This window comes from Berghia stephanieae, chromosome 1 (assembly GCF_034508935.2).
Source record: "Berghia stephanieae isolate SIO BIC M18660-M18661 chromosome 1, UCSD_Bste_1.3, whole genome shotgun sequence".
NCBI lineage: Eukaryota > Metazoa > Mollusca > Gastropoda > Nudibranchia > Aeolidiidae > Berghia > Berghia stephanieae.
Genome location: NC_088360.1, coordinates 35,362,378 through 35,379,277, shown reverse-complemented (window position 1 = coordinate 35,379,277; position 16,900 = coordinate 35,362,378). Strand labels below are relative to the sequence as shown.

The following is a 16,900-nucleotide window of genomic DNA, read 5'->3' as shown; positions in this document are numbered from 1 at the left end:
GCGCTTTGAGCATGTTAAGTGGATATTGTGTTATATAAAAGATCAATTTTTTTTAGAAGGTCTTACACTAAAGCTTTGAACTATATTTCAAAGCATAATCTTTTTTTATTCTACAGTGCTTTGCTTTTGTTTTTTTCAAGGGTTTTACAGTGCCTGGGACACTTTTATGTCACTTAAGTGTAATAAAAAAGAACATAATGGAGGATCTGAAGTAAAAATCTCCAAATAAAAGTACGCAAAGGGGACTGGTTCAAATGTGGAATAGAATGATTTCTAAGAATAATCTATCAGTGTGCCTTGTTTGACATTAACTAAAAGCATCCCGCAATGAGGGAATTCCTCAAATGCTTACAAACTAAAATCTATAATAGTACAGAAAGATGGTTTATAAGAAGAAAACATCGTCTCTCAAAAAAAAGTCAACAACAGTGCTTAGTGACAATGCTTATATCGACATTACGTTTATATCAACTTGAAATCAAAATCCTAAATTTGTTATTACAAAAAATTAGTAAATGAGGATTACGTATATCGACATAATTTTTACCAGAAGATGGATATATCAACATAGTGGTATATCGATATCAGCAATAATGAGTTTTTTTTTGTTTTTGTTTTTAAGGGTTTTACGGCGCTTGCAACACATTAAGGTCATATCAACGCCAGTAATAAGGAAGAAAATAAGATAGTAAAAAGTTCTAGAATTACAATTAAAGTGTCCAAGAAAAGAGAAGACAAAAGGGGAACTTGTTCAAATAGGACACAGATGTAGATTCCAGGAGCACACTATCAAACTAAAAATCTCATCCAGACACAAGCACAGGTCCTGACTAAGAGGAATACACTCAAATGTTTACAAATCATATATAATAGTTATACAAAACATAATACAGTGCATAACAGAGAGATGATTTACAAGGAAAAAAATATCATCTCCCAAAACTAACTATTAATAATAATAATAATAAATGGCATTTCTATAGCGCTTTACCCCGTTGTCACAGGCTGTTTGTTTGTTGCTTTAGGTCTCTTCCAACACAATTGAGGTTATATGAGAGACCGCTGAAACAAAAAAACAAGCAATCTAACAAAAATAGTACAAATGTAAATCAAAATCATAACCTAAAGATATCATAAGCTAAATTATAAATAACCAAGAACAAACAGACAGAAGATTTACAGAAAAAAAAATATCCCCTGTCAAAAATACAATCACAAACCAAAGAAGCAGGATAGGCTAGTAAAGAGAAGAAGAAACGACATCACTATCGGATCGTACACCCATGCGAACATCATAGGTATATGATTCAAGGGTGATGCTCCCATCCAACCACCCGCCACAGGCTGTAAGCGCTTTACAGTGATATAAAACGAAACATATTACAGTGAGACAAGTGTGAAGGAAACGTGATACGAATTCAATTTAACAACAACAAAACATGATAATAATATTGCAACATTATGACGTAAAAAGATACAACTTTAAGCGAGATTTGAACGTTGTCAACTAATCCGAACATCTCACGTGTGATGGGAGAGAGTTCCAAAAATGGGGGGCCGAAAATTGAAAAGATTGTTCACCTATTTTATGCAATGGCTTAGGTTTGACAAGGATTGATTGGTCATTGCTTGACCTCGTTTCTATTGGGGACATATATGTTTAGAAGGTCTTTAATATAGGAGGGACTGTTCGTGCTCAGGGATTTGTAGACAACAGTACAAATCTTATAGGCAACTCTTTTTTTCCACAGGAAGCCAGTGTAACTCACGGAGAAGAAGGGTTGCTGACGGTTTTTTTTTTGTTATTGCGTACAATGAGCCTGGCTGCGTTATTTTGAGCAACCTGAAGTTTGCTAATTTTGTCTTTAGCTAAATTCGCCCAAAGGGAGTTACAATAGTCCAATTTAGATAAAACAAGGGAATTAATTAAAAGTTCTGCTATATGCTTCGGTATTAAATTACGAATTTTGCTTATTTTTTTCATTTCTATGTACATAGATTGTATGGTGTTATTCACGTGGCTTGTCATGGAAAGATCTTTATCAATGATGACGCCAAGGTTTTTTGCTTTTTTTGAAAATTCTATTGTGCTATTTCCGAGAGTAATAGGTGATTTATTTGCCTGTTTAAGGATACTCGGCCTTCCACACATTAAAATCTCAGTTTTACTATCATTTAATTTTAACTTATTGTGGTACATCCAAGATTCATTTGACTGTTTCCCTCTCAGCCAGGACCAGGATAAAACTAAGAAATCTCATTCCAAGACAATGACAGAAAGCATGTTGAAAAATAGATACAGGGGAATAGAAGACACAGTATGTACCTCCCTGCCCACTATGGGAGGTCAGGAACCCCACCCAGAATAATGAGTTTAAAAGCAATCAAGAATACAATTTATAATTGGCTAATGATATCCTGCAGTCAGGTAAAATAATACAGTCAATAAAATTGCAGCTATCTTGATGTGAGGCAAAATAACGACCTGTGAAAAAATGAGATAGCAGTCAAATATCCTGTGAAGAGATCAATACATCTGATGAAATTGTCAGATTATCGACCAATCAACAAATGGCTAATAAGTCCTTTTGATGATTCTAAAAAGTCATCGCTCTATTGATTGATGTGACGAGAAGGTATGAATGTCTGATGCAGAGTTAGATGAGGAGATACACTGCATGCACCATAAGAACCAGTTTCCAGCCATACTGCTATAGCAGACCCTATACTGCTTTACATTTTGCAGCAGGTCTGGAGGAGGAGGGGTGCTAATCACGACACTGGTACTATGAATTGCCGATATTACTTGGCTATTGGGCTCGCTGCAATCACCCACTATGTGTGCGAGAATCTCTACCTGTCATCGTAATCTGCTTTGCCAATCCCACAGTCTCAATCTAGTATCAAGACTGAGTTTCAGAAATGGCACTAAGGCTTAGACCTCTTATTTTATATCTTTCCTATTCCTCTTATAGCCAGCAGCTTGATCTAGAGAAATTATAAGCCAGGTCAGTACTCCTCTTGCCAGTACTCGCCTTGATACTGCTCTGCACTACTTTGTGCAACATAGTGAGAGCACTTCCTTAATTAGCGTAATTGCCAGTATTGAGGTATCTATAAAATGACTCACGGCCTTTCGAAACGGACCACAATAACTGAATTTTTAAAAGTTCAATAAAATGAAAAGTCCTGAATTCCAAAATCTGCTCCCTTTACAGGCCATCCACCCATCCAGGTCAACACCCATTATTGTTATCCTGCATTTTCCATTATTTCCCTTTCACTTTTTGGAAGGACTGATATATCGACATTTTATCCAAGATCCCAATGATGTAAATATATCTGTTCTGACTCTATATATTTGACAGCTTCACTCTCAGCTGCTAAAGAGTGAGGCTATGTGGTCTTGTGGTACGACACTTGCCTTCAAACTGAAAGGTCCAAGGTTCGAATCCTGCTCTGAGCAGTTCATGATTGAATCTTAGGAAAAGTCTCTTTACTCACGGTCTCTCACCGTACCAAAGTGAAAATAAGTCCCTGGTCTTTAACAGCATTGTCTGTCGGAAATAATTGTGATATTACCATACAGGCGTCATGTTGTGTTGCTGTTTGGTTTGGGACCTCTTGTAAGGCGCTTTGAATATTTTAGTGGATGAGGGCTAAATAAATGTTCAAGTTTTATTTTTAAGGATTCTTTCCAGGACCAGGAAAAATCCAAGCAATCTAATCCATAACTAAGACAGAGAAAAGGTGGAGAGAGGAAACATAAAGTGAGATAGAAGACTCAGGAAGAGTGACTTCTGTGGCCTACCTTAGAAGGCCAAGAGACCCCGACCCATCTTTTATTTTAATTTACCAAACATTCTTTGATTTGGAAGTTGTTTAGACTGTGGGTGGAAACAAATCTAAGAAAAAAAGTTTTGTTCACTCTCCAGTTTAATTGTTTATTTCATAAAAATGTTTTCCTTCAGAGACAAGGATGGCAACAATAGGACAAGAGTAAAATCAACATGATCATAAATTCAATTTAAACTCAACATTTTAATTTTTTTTAAATACAATAATCGCCAATATTAACTAAATTTTAAAAATATACCTCATTGTTTGATTAAAGAAAATATAAGCCTATTGAGAATATAAATTGTCTTATATGAAACAAATTAGATTGGTTCTAACTTATTGCAATGCCCTATTTATTAAAGGAAAGGATACACAGGTGAGATTAATGAAGACTAAAAGACGAATATCTTTAAAACTCTTTCATTGACAGACATTTTATTCCAAATCATTATTACTGTGTTAAATGCTCTTTCTCTTTTGAGAATATGAAGCTTTTATATAGATCTTTTTTTCTACAAAATTTAACTAAATAATAATAATTATTATTGCTTCAAATTTAGAAATTTTAAACACATTTTTTTATTCGACCTCACATTGTAAGTGTTGAACTTGCTATGTGACACACCCAAAGAAAGAAAAATTATATAAATTGATTTTGAGAAACATATTTTGCGTAAAAAGTTTTCAAATATTTACTACTTGTATTGTATAAATGAGTCATTTAACATAAAAATACAGACAATTTATCATTTTGTCATTACAACCTACATTTTGACAAGCATGGGTCCTATTAATGATTTGGCCTTGTCAGCACCTTGAATTTGTTCTACGATTGCCAGGGCAAATTCAAAGCATGTGCCAGGCCCCCTGCTTGTAATCAATTTACCATCGACCACAACTCTGTCCTCACTGTATTTGTAGTAATCTGGGTTGAAAAAAAAATGAAAACAATTGTTGAAAAATAGCAAAGATTACAAGTAACAGGCAATAATTACTAAAATATTCAAGGGGCTGGGCATAATGAAAATAAGTTAACCGAAATTCAAGTGATGACTCAAAAAAGAGAAGAAAATCAGACAGTTTGCTCATTGATATTATAATGCAATTATAATTTTCTGACATTATTGAGATGCCTCCCCATAGTCATAAAGTGTAAAGATTGCACTTCCTATATGTCGCACCATTGTTGTCAATAATGATTACAATTCTCAAACATTGAAAATTTTTCATTTATGAACGTCACTGGAAAGTCTTTTTAGCTTAGTGATTGTTAGGAGTTCAGCATTTTCAGATTATTAATAGTTTGTTGAAAGAACTGTTTTCAAATTGTTTTTGTTTGTCAATTCTTTTTGCTTTAGCCATGGTATAACAAAACGTTTTATCATTAATTTGATAGAGCAGGGGCTCGTCATTATCTTGATAACAAGCCTCACTAAGGTACAGAAAGGTTTACTGTTGTACAACTCTAACCTGATAATTTTTCCTTCACACTGGGATGGGATGTAACTGTCTTTCCTTTTGCAATTGAATGGGCAAGGAGGGCTGTTGGAGCTGTTGATGAAAAATCAACAATAAACACGAATATGGCATCACTGTTTTTTAATATGGCTATTGTGGGAGTCAAGTTTGATTAAAGTCAGTGAAAGAAAGGATGCATTGTGATGTCTACGAACTTGTATGATACAGATGACCAAAAACATAAATTCTCGAGAGTGAGATGTCTTCTGTTATTTCTGAAACTTAAATTAGGGAAGATGCAGATACAAATGTGATTCTTCAAATATAATACCCAATGAAAATTTTTCTTCAGGATTATAAAAACATATATATCATTTTGAAATTCATCAAACTTCATATTCAATTATCAATAATTAATCATATTAAGGATTCCGGGAGTGAAAAAATAACAATTTAAACAATATTTTTGCCTGGAAATGTTTGATCAACAGTAATGATCAAGAATTATGTATTCCTAGCTATATCAAACTTAAGTCAAAGTGACGATTTTTAATGTACCTGCACACACAGCAGCAATGAAAGCATTTTTTGACTCTTGATCTTTCAGGAGCTTGCCCACTGCTTTAGACTGGAACGTTATAAAGAAAATATGTTACAAATATATAGCTCTTATGATAGTTCAGGTTTCAATATGAACAATTAGTCAAGAATGTGTTCACTTGAATTTCATATAATATTAAATACCCATTGTACAATAATACAATTGTACAATAATACAATGGTTTATAATCAATTAATATGATACATCACATCGATGGTGTCATTCTCTAACCATGTAATTGGAAAAATTGAATATTTTTTATACCTAATAATGTTCAGAATCGAACGTCTTCCCGGTAATCTCCTACCCATTTGGAATGAAAAAGTGCAATATAAACAGCACATGCTTACAACACAGGATGGATATTGCTATGCATCAAGCAAGAACTTGTGGAATGATGTTTTGCCCATCCTGTAAAATATTGTCAAAACCAATTACATGGTTAGAAAAATACAAAAACAATACTCTATACAATTAAAAGCTTTGCTCTGATCTCACTCTAGGCCATTGCTTGGAATTGTTATTTGTTTATTCTTGATCAACGTCAACAGCATGAAATCATGAAGTTGGAAGTTGCAATTGTCAAAACAAACAGCAAACTTATGAACCATATTCGTCGGATCCAAATTATTTAAAGAGAGTCATAAAAATGGACTCCGCACTGGAACACCAATGCACACTAGAATGAAGTCAAAATGATAGACCTCATACAAGATCATCACTCACATCTTCAAGATCCTTAAAATTCTTATTTATATACAAACTGGTGTAAAGAATTATCTTAAAAAATAGAATTAATAAAGATAAAATACATCTTGTCTTACAGCAGCCAGGTTATTGGATCCTTTCAACCCTCCAGGAAGAACCACCACATCATAAGGCCCTGATGACAAAGCAGAGGTCAGACTTGTGTCTGGAACAACCCGTACATCACGACTACACAAAACAGGAGAATCTCCATCAAGACCAGCAACTGTAACTGTCAACTAAAAAGTAGAAAAACCAATGAATAAAAATTAATTAATTGATTGATAAGTTCCCACGGCCTTGAGGCTTAGATAGTGTTTACCAAGAAACATTTTATATAAATTTACAGAAAACCCAGTTTTAAGACTTATAAATATAGAAATAAAATAAGACATGAAGATCAAATTCACTCACAAAAAACTTCATACACACATTGAACAATATTCTTATGTGATTATTAAATTATTAAGTGTAAGAAAAATTGTGAGACAAAATCCTTTTCTCTGTTCAAGCCCCATATTTAACAATGAAATTAAAAGTGTTTTGCTGGACTATGCGGCTATGTCGTCAAGTGGTATGACACTTGGAAGGTCCTGGTTTAAGTCACGCTCTCAGCAGCGCAAAGTTGGGTCCTTGGAAAAGGCCCTTTATCACATTCTCTCACCACACTCAGGAATAAAATGAATATCTGGCCATTAACAGCATTGTCTCTGTCAGAAAAAAGTGTAATATCGCCTAATATGCATCATATCTCATCCTACATGTTGTGTTGCTATTGGTTAGGGATCCCATATAAAGTGCTTTGAGCATGTTTAGTGGATATTGTGCATTATAAGTGATTAAGTTAATTATCAACTGACTGTATGTTAGTAACTATCTTTTCAACAGACCGGTATTAGTGCCATTCTTTATTTATGTTTACCAGTCTCAAATATTCGTTTTTAAAAGAAACAACAACAAAAACAATGCAAAATAAAATAAGTTTTAAAATATAAAAGAAAAAAAAACCCAAAGGAAAATTTAAATGGGCCTTGGTAATTAAGTTTGATTGCAATCATTAGCAATCTGCATAGTTTCGTTCCCTTACCCCTTCACTTAAGGTCCTGGTCTTCTTAAAATCACACTGTCAGCCTGTCCCTAAGCAAAATGATCTTACTTCAATTCTTAAGTCAGGTTCCAATTTGAAGGATACATGAAAATATTGAAAACTTGTTAACGTAACACAACAACCAATTGTTTTTTTTTTTTGTTTTTTTTTATAACAACGTAATAGGTACTGTACCTAAATCATTCATCAATGTCCTACCTACAACATTATACTTACACCTCCCCTCCTCATAACATCCACTGAAATGACAGTTTCCATCTCCTCAGCTCCTTCAGCTAAAATAAGTAATGCTTTAGGCATTTTTGTTGGAGGAGTTAGGCTGAAAAATGCAGGCAGATATGCAACATCATAAATTATAATTGCAAATTGGATTTGAGAATACACATTATAAGAGGCAGAAAGCTGAAAAATTGCAATTTAAAAAGAAAAAAAAAAGAAAGAAAAATATGTGTCAACGCTGTGTGCAGACCATATGATCTAAATTTGAAATGTCCTTCCCAAAGAACAATGATCTCGACAATACTGGCACACAGTAAGTAATGTAATGCAAATGTACCAGAGTGTGTGAAATTAATCAAATATTGGATTATTTCATAAACTTATTGGCACATAAAGTCACATACCCGTAGCAAAGAAATGGTTATGGTTCTACTAATGACTGGGAAAGCAGTAAAAAGTTTGTTGTTTTTACCTTTGCATTGTAAGAATAAATTGATTTAGTTTAAAGATTACTTATGCATAGTTGAAGGTGTGATGTTTGTTTTTATGAGTTTTCGACTCTTTAAGATGATTTCAGCACCAGAGTAAAGAAAGATAATGGAGAAAAGTTGTAGATTTGAAGTTTAAAGTAAGAGAAAGGGGACTGGTTCGAATAGGGAACAGAAGATTCACAAGCAATCCACCAATGTGCTAATTTTGATATTAGCTAAAAGTCCCATCCAGGCACAAGCAACAGATACACTCAAATGCTTAAAAGTACAATATATATTCAAAACTACAGTGTGAGAAACTTGTCAGTTTATTTAGTAGTGATCATTGTGATTGGTCATCAACAGGTCTTTGTAAAGTAAAATTCAATAAATTCCATTCTTTGGTTTATCAGCTTTCAAAAACATTCCTCATTACATTAAAAAAACGGTCCTTCACCAGGTTCCACAACAATGACAAATTCCATTGTAGCCAATCAGACCATCACATATAATTACAATTTTTTCCTTCCAACAAAACTTGGGTTTCAATCGCCTACCACCTGAAAAAGCATATATCAAAGACCCTACTTAATATTTCAAATGTGTTTTCACATACACATGGAAACCAAGACAAATGAATGATTACTTATTGGAATCTGTATTAGGGTAGGTTGTTCCAATTTGGACACCCAAAATGGATCTCTCAGCTCAATGACTTCTCATGGCCACAAACTAAGAGAAAGTGTCAAAATAACTGTTGCATTTAAGTGAAAAGTTTAGGTAAAATACTTGTCCATTATCAGACTTTGAGTGTTTGGCCTTAATTTATGGGACTTAGTCACTTGTCCCAATTCGCACACTGTTGTTACAATTCAGACACCCCTTTGATAATTGAGATAAATACAAGTAACTTTGAGCTTAGAAGGATGTCAAACTAGCTTACCTTTATGATTGAGGTGAATTAATTTGATAAAAATCTAATATATAACCAGTTTATTTATAAATTTAGATATTAAAAAGAACGGAAAAGGATTAATGACTACACAAAAATATTAATTAGACGATCTCAAGAATCTCTGATGTAATTATAAATGTACGATACGGAGTACAAGAGGAGACTTATGAGAAATACTGCAATAATCATCAATATTCACAGAGTAGAAATATATAATCAAAGTCGTTTTGTAATGAAACATTGTTGAGATATCCGCTCACCTGTACAGCCATATCCTTTTTTGACAGCAATAAAAATATGCGTAATCACCGAATTGTAGGGGTTTGTTGATCACAAATGATCAAAACGAACTGATTTTAGTAATGGCAATTGACAATGCTTAGGAAAAGATAAGTTATATAAATTCCTTTGACGTTTGTATAGATCTAAACTATATAATAATAATAATAATAAAAATAATAATAATAATAATATAATAATAATAATAATATAATAATAATAATAAAATAAATAATAATAAATAATAATAATAATAATAATAATAATAATAATAATAATAATAATAATAATAATAATAATAATAATAATAATAATAATAATAATAATAAATAATAATAATAATAATAATAATAATAATAATAATAATAATAATAATAATATAATAATAATAATAATAATAATAATAATAATAATAATAATAATAATATAATAATATTAATAATAATAATAATAATAATAATAATAATGATGATGATGATGATGATCATCATCATCGTGATCATTTTCATGAAAATAATATAGTGGCTATCACCTAAACGCCTGCTAATTTTGGTAAACGCAATAATTTCTCTTTAAAATATCTTCTAATTGCCCGTTTAAAAAAATTGGAATTTGCCTTTATATGTCCACTCTGACAGAAAGGAAATTAAAAAAAAGAAAGAAAGAATCATTTGCGGCCAAAGAATTGACTCATCACCTGTTTCCAAGAGTTTTATTTAACTTCCCAACGCCCTAAATTACTATCAATTCATTCAATATAATTTACTCCTCCCCACTCCACGCTCTCCTGCAATTTCCTTTCATGTCCCTCAAACTGCTTTCTTTTCATGGAGCCTCCAATCAGCTTTTTACAATTGCCCATTTCCAATTGGCTGCTGAATAAGGACAATTCTAATTTCAATTGTCCACCACTCGGTCATCAGCAAAGTCAAGAAAGCTCCTCCTACTCAAATCACACATACCCACGAATATGATAGGCCTTGTAGACCAGTCACTGGTCTCTGATGTTACACAACCATCCGCCAGCTTTGTTTGTTTTTGTTTTTAAGGATTTTACGGCACTTGCAACACATTAAGGTCATATAAGCGCCAGTAAAAAGGAAGAAAATGGGATAGTAAAAAGTTCTAGAATTACAATTAAAGCACAAAAGAAAAGGTGAGACAAAGGGGAATTGGTTCAAATAGGGAACAGATGTAGATTCCAAGAGCACACCATCAAAGTACCTAGTTTGAGATCACCTAAAAGTCCATCCAGACACAAGGAGAGGCCCCAACTGAGAGGAATACACTCAAATGTTTACAAATTATATAATATAACATGCAAACTAAACAATACAATGCATAACAGAGAGATGATTTACAAGGAAAAAAATATCACCTCCCAAAACAATAACTTTGCATTTGACTGTTTCCCTCCCAGCCAGGACTCTGACCAGGGCCAGGTAAAAAACCAAGTAATCTCATTCCAAGACAAAGACAGAAAGCATGTTGGAAAACAGACATAGGGGGATAGAAGACACAGTATGTACCCCCCTGCCCGCTATGGGAGGTCAGGATCCCCACCCAGATCCGCCAGCTTTGATCACATCGCTTTTGATGATGTCACTCAATATCTATCTTCTTCTCTCAACCCCGTTGACTGTACCACGAGTCAACATAAAAGAATATCGCGGTGAGGTGCGAATCGTGAAGATGGAATGACGTAGCTGTGTTAAAGTTATAGGTTCAAAGTTCAATTGTCAGAGAGAACTGATGAGAGATTAAACTGAGGTGGTAAAATGAAAATTGTTTCGTGGTAAAACGTTGCATAAATTAGTTTTATGTACACCAACACACACACACACACACACTTACACACACAACTCTCTCTCTCTCTCTCTTTCCCTCTCTCCAGTGCTGCGACAAAAAAAAAAGGACGCCGACCAGATAGCTAATACTATTTAAAATGGAAATTTGTTGAAAATGGTCTCCTTATTGAACAACCGAAGCATCGTGGATAACAGAAATGATGATTGTGAATCAGTTGAAACACGTGATATCGATGTAATACTAATACTAGTAATAATCATATAATATCAGTGTAGGGGTATTTATCTTACTCTTGATCACCACTGTAATAATAATAATAATAATAATAATAAAATAATAATAATAATAATAATAATAATAATAATAATAATAATAATAATAATAATAATGATAATTGTAAAAAATATATAATATCCATTTTTTGACAATAAAAAATTGTGATAAACTCATTGAAAAAGATGGGAGGGGTGGGGGGGAGGATTAATGATCAGATAATCAAAATGAACTGTTATTTTAAAATAAATTGACAATCATAGGTAAAGATAAGTTATAAGTATTCCTTTGAACTTTGTATAGACGTCTAGATCTTAACACATTTTTATACTTTTTATTAACATACGTAAAACCTCACGATTATTGTAAGGAACAGCTGATTGTTACATTTCACAGAAACAGCATCTAATTAACCAACGTTCTGTTTTCTTTTTTTTTCATCGGTGGAACTTCACTTCCAAATTCTGGAGCAGTTTGCATGAAATGTTTTTTAACCACATATCTCATTTGAGCCCTTTCACAGCTTATTCGGCAGAGTCCATTTGCATTGAGACAATGCTTGTTTTCAGTATGACCATTCATCTGAGTAAAGAAAAAAAATTATTAGTTATTATTGATATTGATGATGATGATGATGATGATGATGATGATGATGATGATGATGATGATGATGATGATGATGATAGATGATGATAATAATAATAATAATAATAATAATAATAATAATTGTAATTATAAGAGTTATAATAATATTATTGATTGTTAGTAATAATACGATAGTGATCGCCTAGATGCCTGCTAATAATAATAACGTAATAATTTTCCTTTAAAATATAGTTCTAAATGCCCGTTATTCAAAATGGAATCCGGCTATATACCCACTCTGAAATATTTTTAGCAAAAATAAGATAGAGAAAGAAGTTTACTGTAGCATTTGCGGCCAAAAAAATTGATTTATCACCGGTCTGCGAGAGTCTTATTTGACACCTTGACAACGCCCCGAATTACGTTCAATTCATTTAAAATTTACTCCACCTCTCCAGCAATTTCATCCCATGACCTCCAAACTGATTTCTCTCCATGGAGCGCCAATCAGATGTTTACAATTACCCATTTCCAATTGGCTGCTGAAAAAGGACAATTATAATTTCAATCGTCCACCAGTCGGTCATCGGCAAAGTCAAATAAGCCCCTCCCACTCGATGTAGAAGAATATCGAGGGAATTTGCGAATCGTGAAGACGGAATGGCAAATCGGTGTGAAAGTTATAGGTTCAAAGTTCAATTTTCACAGAGAAATCATGAGAACTTGACTGAACAAGCAATAAAAATCGTTCCGTGCTAAAAATGTGCGTACATGAGTTTTATACACACACACACACACACACACACACACACGCTCCCTCCCTCCCTCTCTCTCTCTGAGTGTGTGTGTGTACTACTACTACTACTACTACTACTACTACAACTACTACTACTACTACGATTACTACTATTACTGCGCTATCATCATCATCATCATCATCATCATCATCATCATTATCACCATAAAACAACAACAATAACGTTATCATCACAATTGGACTCGTGTTCTTATGTCTCAGGAGTTTGTCTGAATACGGGACTATTTTGTTAGCCAACAAAGAATTAGACAAGATGTGTTTACACATTCATTGTGCAGAAACCGGTCATTACAAATCATTGAAATAAATGCTATATTAAAAGTAGATTATTACTCTTATATTTACTACCATGTGTTAGGGTAACAAAACTCAGATAACATCAATTTGAATTTTTTAAACAATTAAAAATATTTTTCAGGTTAATTTTAAATAGAAAAATATACATTTTTCAAGAGAGAATAAAGTATACTCACCATTTCTTGATATCAATGAAAATAATTGCGTCTTGAAGATGAAAATGTGGTCGTTATATCCATATAAAATAGAAAAATATAGAAGAAGTGTATGGTCAGCAATTGCAGTGTAAAAATGAACGATTTTACGAAATCTGTCCTACAGCCTGACTGACAATGAAATCCAAGCGGTGCATTCTACCTGCGGGGATAAATATAGGCCAGTTTTCACGTTCTGGACATCTGTTATGACGTAACCACACGATGGTCTCCCCGTCATCGACGGTGGGTCGTTCCCATTGGGGGTGAGGTGGTAGAAAACTAAAGTGAAAGATATCTAGTGTAATAAACGGCTGTGTAGACCGCAGTTACTTTAACATACTTTGTTACTTTGGATCAATGATTTTGTCTTTCTTATCAAATAGGGTTACTATGGTTGTTGTTTTGATTGGCATCAATTCTATTTAATTATCAATATTAAAAAACAAAACAAACTATACTGCCATGGAAGAATATTGAGTCCAAATAACCTGTTGCTTGCACATGCGCATTGGGATTGGAGTCTGAATAGCCACGGGAGACTATTCAGACTCGAGTCCGAATAGCCGCAGCCACTGTATTTTGTTCAAGTTCAATTGCTTGGCTCCTAGATTTGCAGTGATGGGGATCCAATACCTTATGCATCTTGTGAACTAGACTTTTACGTGAACTTTTCAATGTAGAATTTGCTCTGATAAAAGTGGTCCTTTCACTTTTATCATCATACCATAAAGGTTAGCCAATAAATATGTTCCTTGGGTGTAGTGGCTTAGTGTCCAAAGTAAGGGTAAGAGAGCCATTTTGCCCTCCTTGAAACCAACAAACCGGTGATCGATAGGCGAGCAAATCCGAAAGCTGTTCTGAACATGAACATGGGGTATGAATGGGAACCGTTGGGAAGTATCAATTCAACGGTATTGACTATTTGACAAAGTACCTTATGCGAGCAAGATCGCCGATTTCGTGAGTTTGTTTTCTTGTCTGAGTGAAAACGATATTATTATACTGGTGAAAATGAAAGTGAATGCAGACCAATCAATGCCAATGACCTCGGCCTCTTACTCTTTAATCTGAGTCTGAGAGGTCCGATGAATTAATGTAATCACTAAATGAAATGCTATAAAAATAATGCGTTAACATAAAAAAAAAACATCGTTCCGTTTGAGTAATTTAGACAGCACTTTCTACTTACAAGAAAATGTAAAATTAAGACTTACGATGACAAAATTCCACGGCTTTCTTCGGTCTTGTTTTCAATTCTTTCTTTTTTTTTCTACTCTCAACTCTCAACGTATTAGGTTCACCATGACCCTAACCGGCCCTGACCTTTGAGGTCGAGACTTGTAATTTGTGCCAGAGCCTTTAAAATAATCTCTACAAAGTATTTTTAAAGAAAAAAAAGGGAATAAATATAATTGGTACGAATTTCTGAATAATTAGTGCAGCTTGATATTTGTTCTAATTACTATAATTCTGATAATATATATATATTGGGAAGGAACTGTAAAAGTGTTCAAAATTTGCCAAATCTTGTACTTGTGCTTGTATATTGTATGCCAAAGTGGTTACTAAGTTAATGTCGGCCGTGACAGGTCAAGGTCACAGTTTCTGCTGCTGACTCCTCATTAGGGGAGGGCATCCGGGTCACCAAAAGGTCATCGACGCTTTGAGGTTTTGAGAAGTCAGGTCATCGACGACTGAGAACTTCCCGACCTCCATTTAGTTCTCGATGCTTTTCTCGTCTCGAGAATCTTGGTCGTCGATGCTTCTCGTATTGAGTCCCGAGTCCCGAGTCTCGAGACTATACTGCGCGAGCGACGCACGCGTTACTAACAATGTGTACTATCTGCATTGTTCACCCCTCTCTCGTCGGCGATGATTCCAGCGAAGCTCGAGACTTTTTTGCGTCTCGATGCTTTTTTGAGTCTCGAGACTCAAAAAAGTCTCGAGCATCGCTCTAGTCATCGGTGCTTTCATTCAATACCTAGTCATTGGTATTGGGTATTGACGTTATATCATATTTTAAACAGCTAACAAAACACAAACGTCGTAAATAGATCAAAATGGTTATAGGTATCAATGTTTTATTATTATACAAAGTGAATTTATTTAATGTATTTTAAGTTTTAATACAAAAAAGCCATCCAAAGCTCAGTTGAAGTGCTACTTCTCGGGAATTCCCGACTTTTCCTTGGTCATCGAGTTCGGGAAGTTTTGAGTGTTGGTGGCCGATGACTTGAGGTATCATCGAGACTTCCGCTCGACACTACTCCTCATGAAATGAAGCCACACACGCGCGCATAGGCGCAGAGTTAGCGAAAAGCGCATGAGCTATTGAGCAACCCCTCCTCTTCTTTCTACAACTAGAACTACTGTTGCTTCTTCTTCTACTACTACTGTCACCATTACTTACAGTCAAAAGATTTTTTTTACAGTGCAAAATACATCAAACGCGCTCAATGCACTTTGAAAAGGGTTCCAAGCCGACAGCAACACTTTAAAAGATGGTACACACCAAGGTCTGGGCAATGATAGTTCACAAGAAACGGGACCTGATTCAGGATGCAATAAGAAAACAAAATTTGTTTATTTTGTTTTTCCGTTTGTTTATTATGTGTTTTTCAACCTTCATGTCTACCCAGCAGTGATTGGGTAGCTGGCTTTGTTAGCTATTGCGGAAAGTAATTTGCGGTAAAGTTACGTCACATTCAAAGCGTAGCAAGCAATTGTCCAAATGTGTTCTTCTCCTCATCCTTCTTCTTCTTTCACCCTCAATATTGTCCATTCAATCCTAGAGGAGGAATAATCTCCGGCATGAGATTAAGAGAGAAAGGACTAAAGTCTAGTTGCCAAATCATGAATTTAACCATAAACTCAAAAAAGCGTCCACCAATTTTTCTTTTATTGTTTATTTTCAAAATCTATTTATTTATTTTTCATTTTATCAAAGTTGAACATCTCTAGATTAAATATCTTGATAGTGCTGCCTTGACCATATTATTGAGCAGTTTGAGAAATTACGCCACAAAAAGGTCATTTTTAAAAATCCTCAAAAATAATTATACATTATACAGAATGAAAGATTTAGTCAATTTCGAAGTGAACTGAGTACTAGTAAGTTCACAAAGGTCAAATCAAATGAAAAATTAAATACTTCTATTTTTAAAACTGGCTGAATAATTGACGAATTATTAGCAATTTAAATATGCCAAGGTCGTATCGTAGAATGACCCAAATGTTGCCGTGTT

The 16,900-nt window shown here is 34.0% G+C and overlaps 1 protein-coding gene across 3 annotated transcripts; it reads right to left on the bottom strand.

Moving 5' to 3' along the window:
• Positions 1-436: 436 nt before the first annotated feature.
• LOC144973086 (Parkinson disease protein 7 homolog) lies at positions 437-14,977 on the bottom strand. Of its 3 annotated transcripts, none has more exons than XR_013645478.1 (7): positions 14,870-14,977; positions 7,971-8,073; positions 6,724-6,885; positions 5,857-5,926; positions 5,311-5,391; positions 1,342-4,765; positions 437-1,005 (listed from the first exon to the last, which is right to left on the bottom strand). XR_013645478.1 is itself a non-coding variant. In XM_078915107.1 (6 exons), the coding sequence occupies exons 2-6, from the start codon at positions 8,052-8,054 to the stop codon at positions 4,605-4,607; spliced, it is 558 nt and encodes a 185-aa protein (XP_078771233.1). In that variant the 5' UTR covers positions 8,055-8,073; positions 14,870-14,977; the 3' UTR covers positions 437-4,604. The 3 variants fall into 3 exon arrangements, 1 of the variants encoding a protein (XP_078771233.1); XR_013645483.1 differs by lacking the exon at positions 14,870-14,977 and adding an exon at positions 14,590-14,735; XM_078915107.1 differs by having other exon boundaries at positions 437-4,765.
• Positions 14,978-16,900: the final 1,923 nt, after the last annotated feature.

Bases quoted from the DNA above. Each gene is read 5' to 3' on its own strand.
- LOC144973086 (XM_078915107.1), bottom strand. From the start codon at position 8,054: ATGCCTAAAGCATTACTTATTTTAGCTGAAGGAGCTGAGGAGATGGAA. The intron at 5,927-6,723 runs GTAAGACAAGAT...ATAACGTTCCAG, and splicing joins GATCCAATAACCTGGCTGCT to TCTAAAGCAGTGGGCAAGCT. The intron at 4,766-5,310 runs GTTAGAGTTGTA...TTTTCAACCCAG, and splicing joins TGTGAAGGAAAAATTATCAG to ATTACTACAAATACAGTGAG.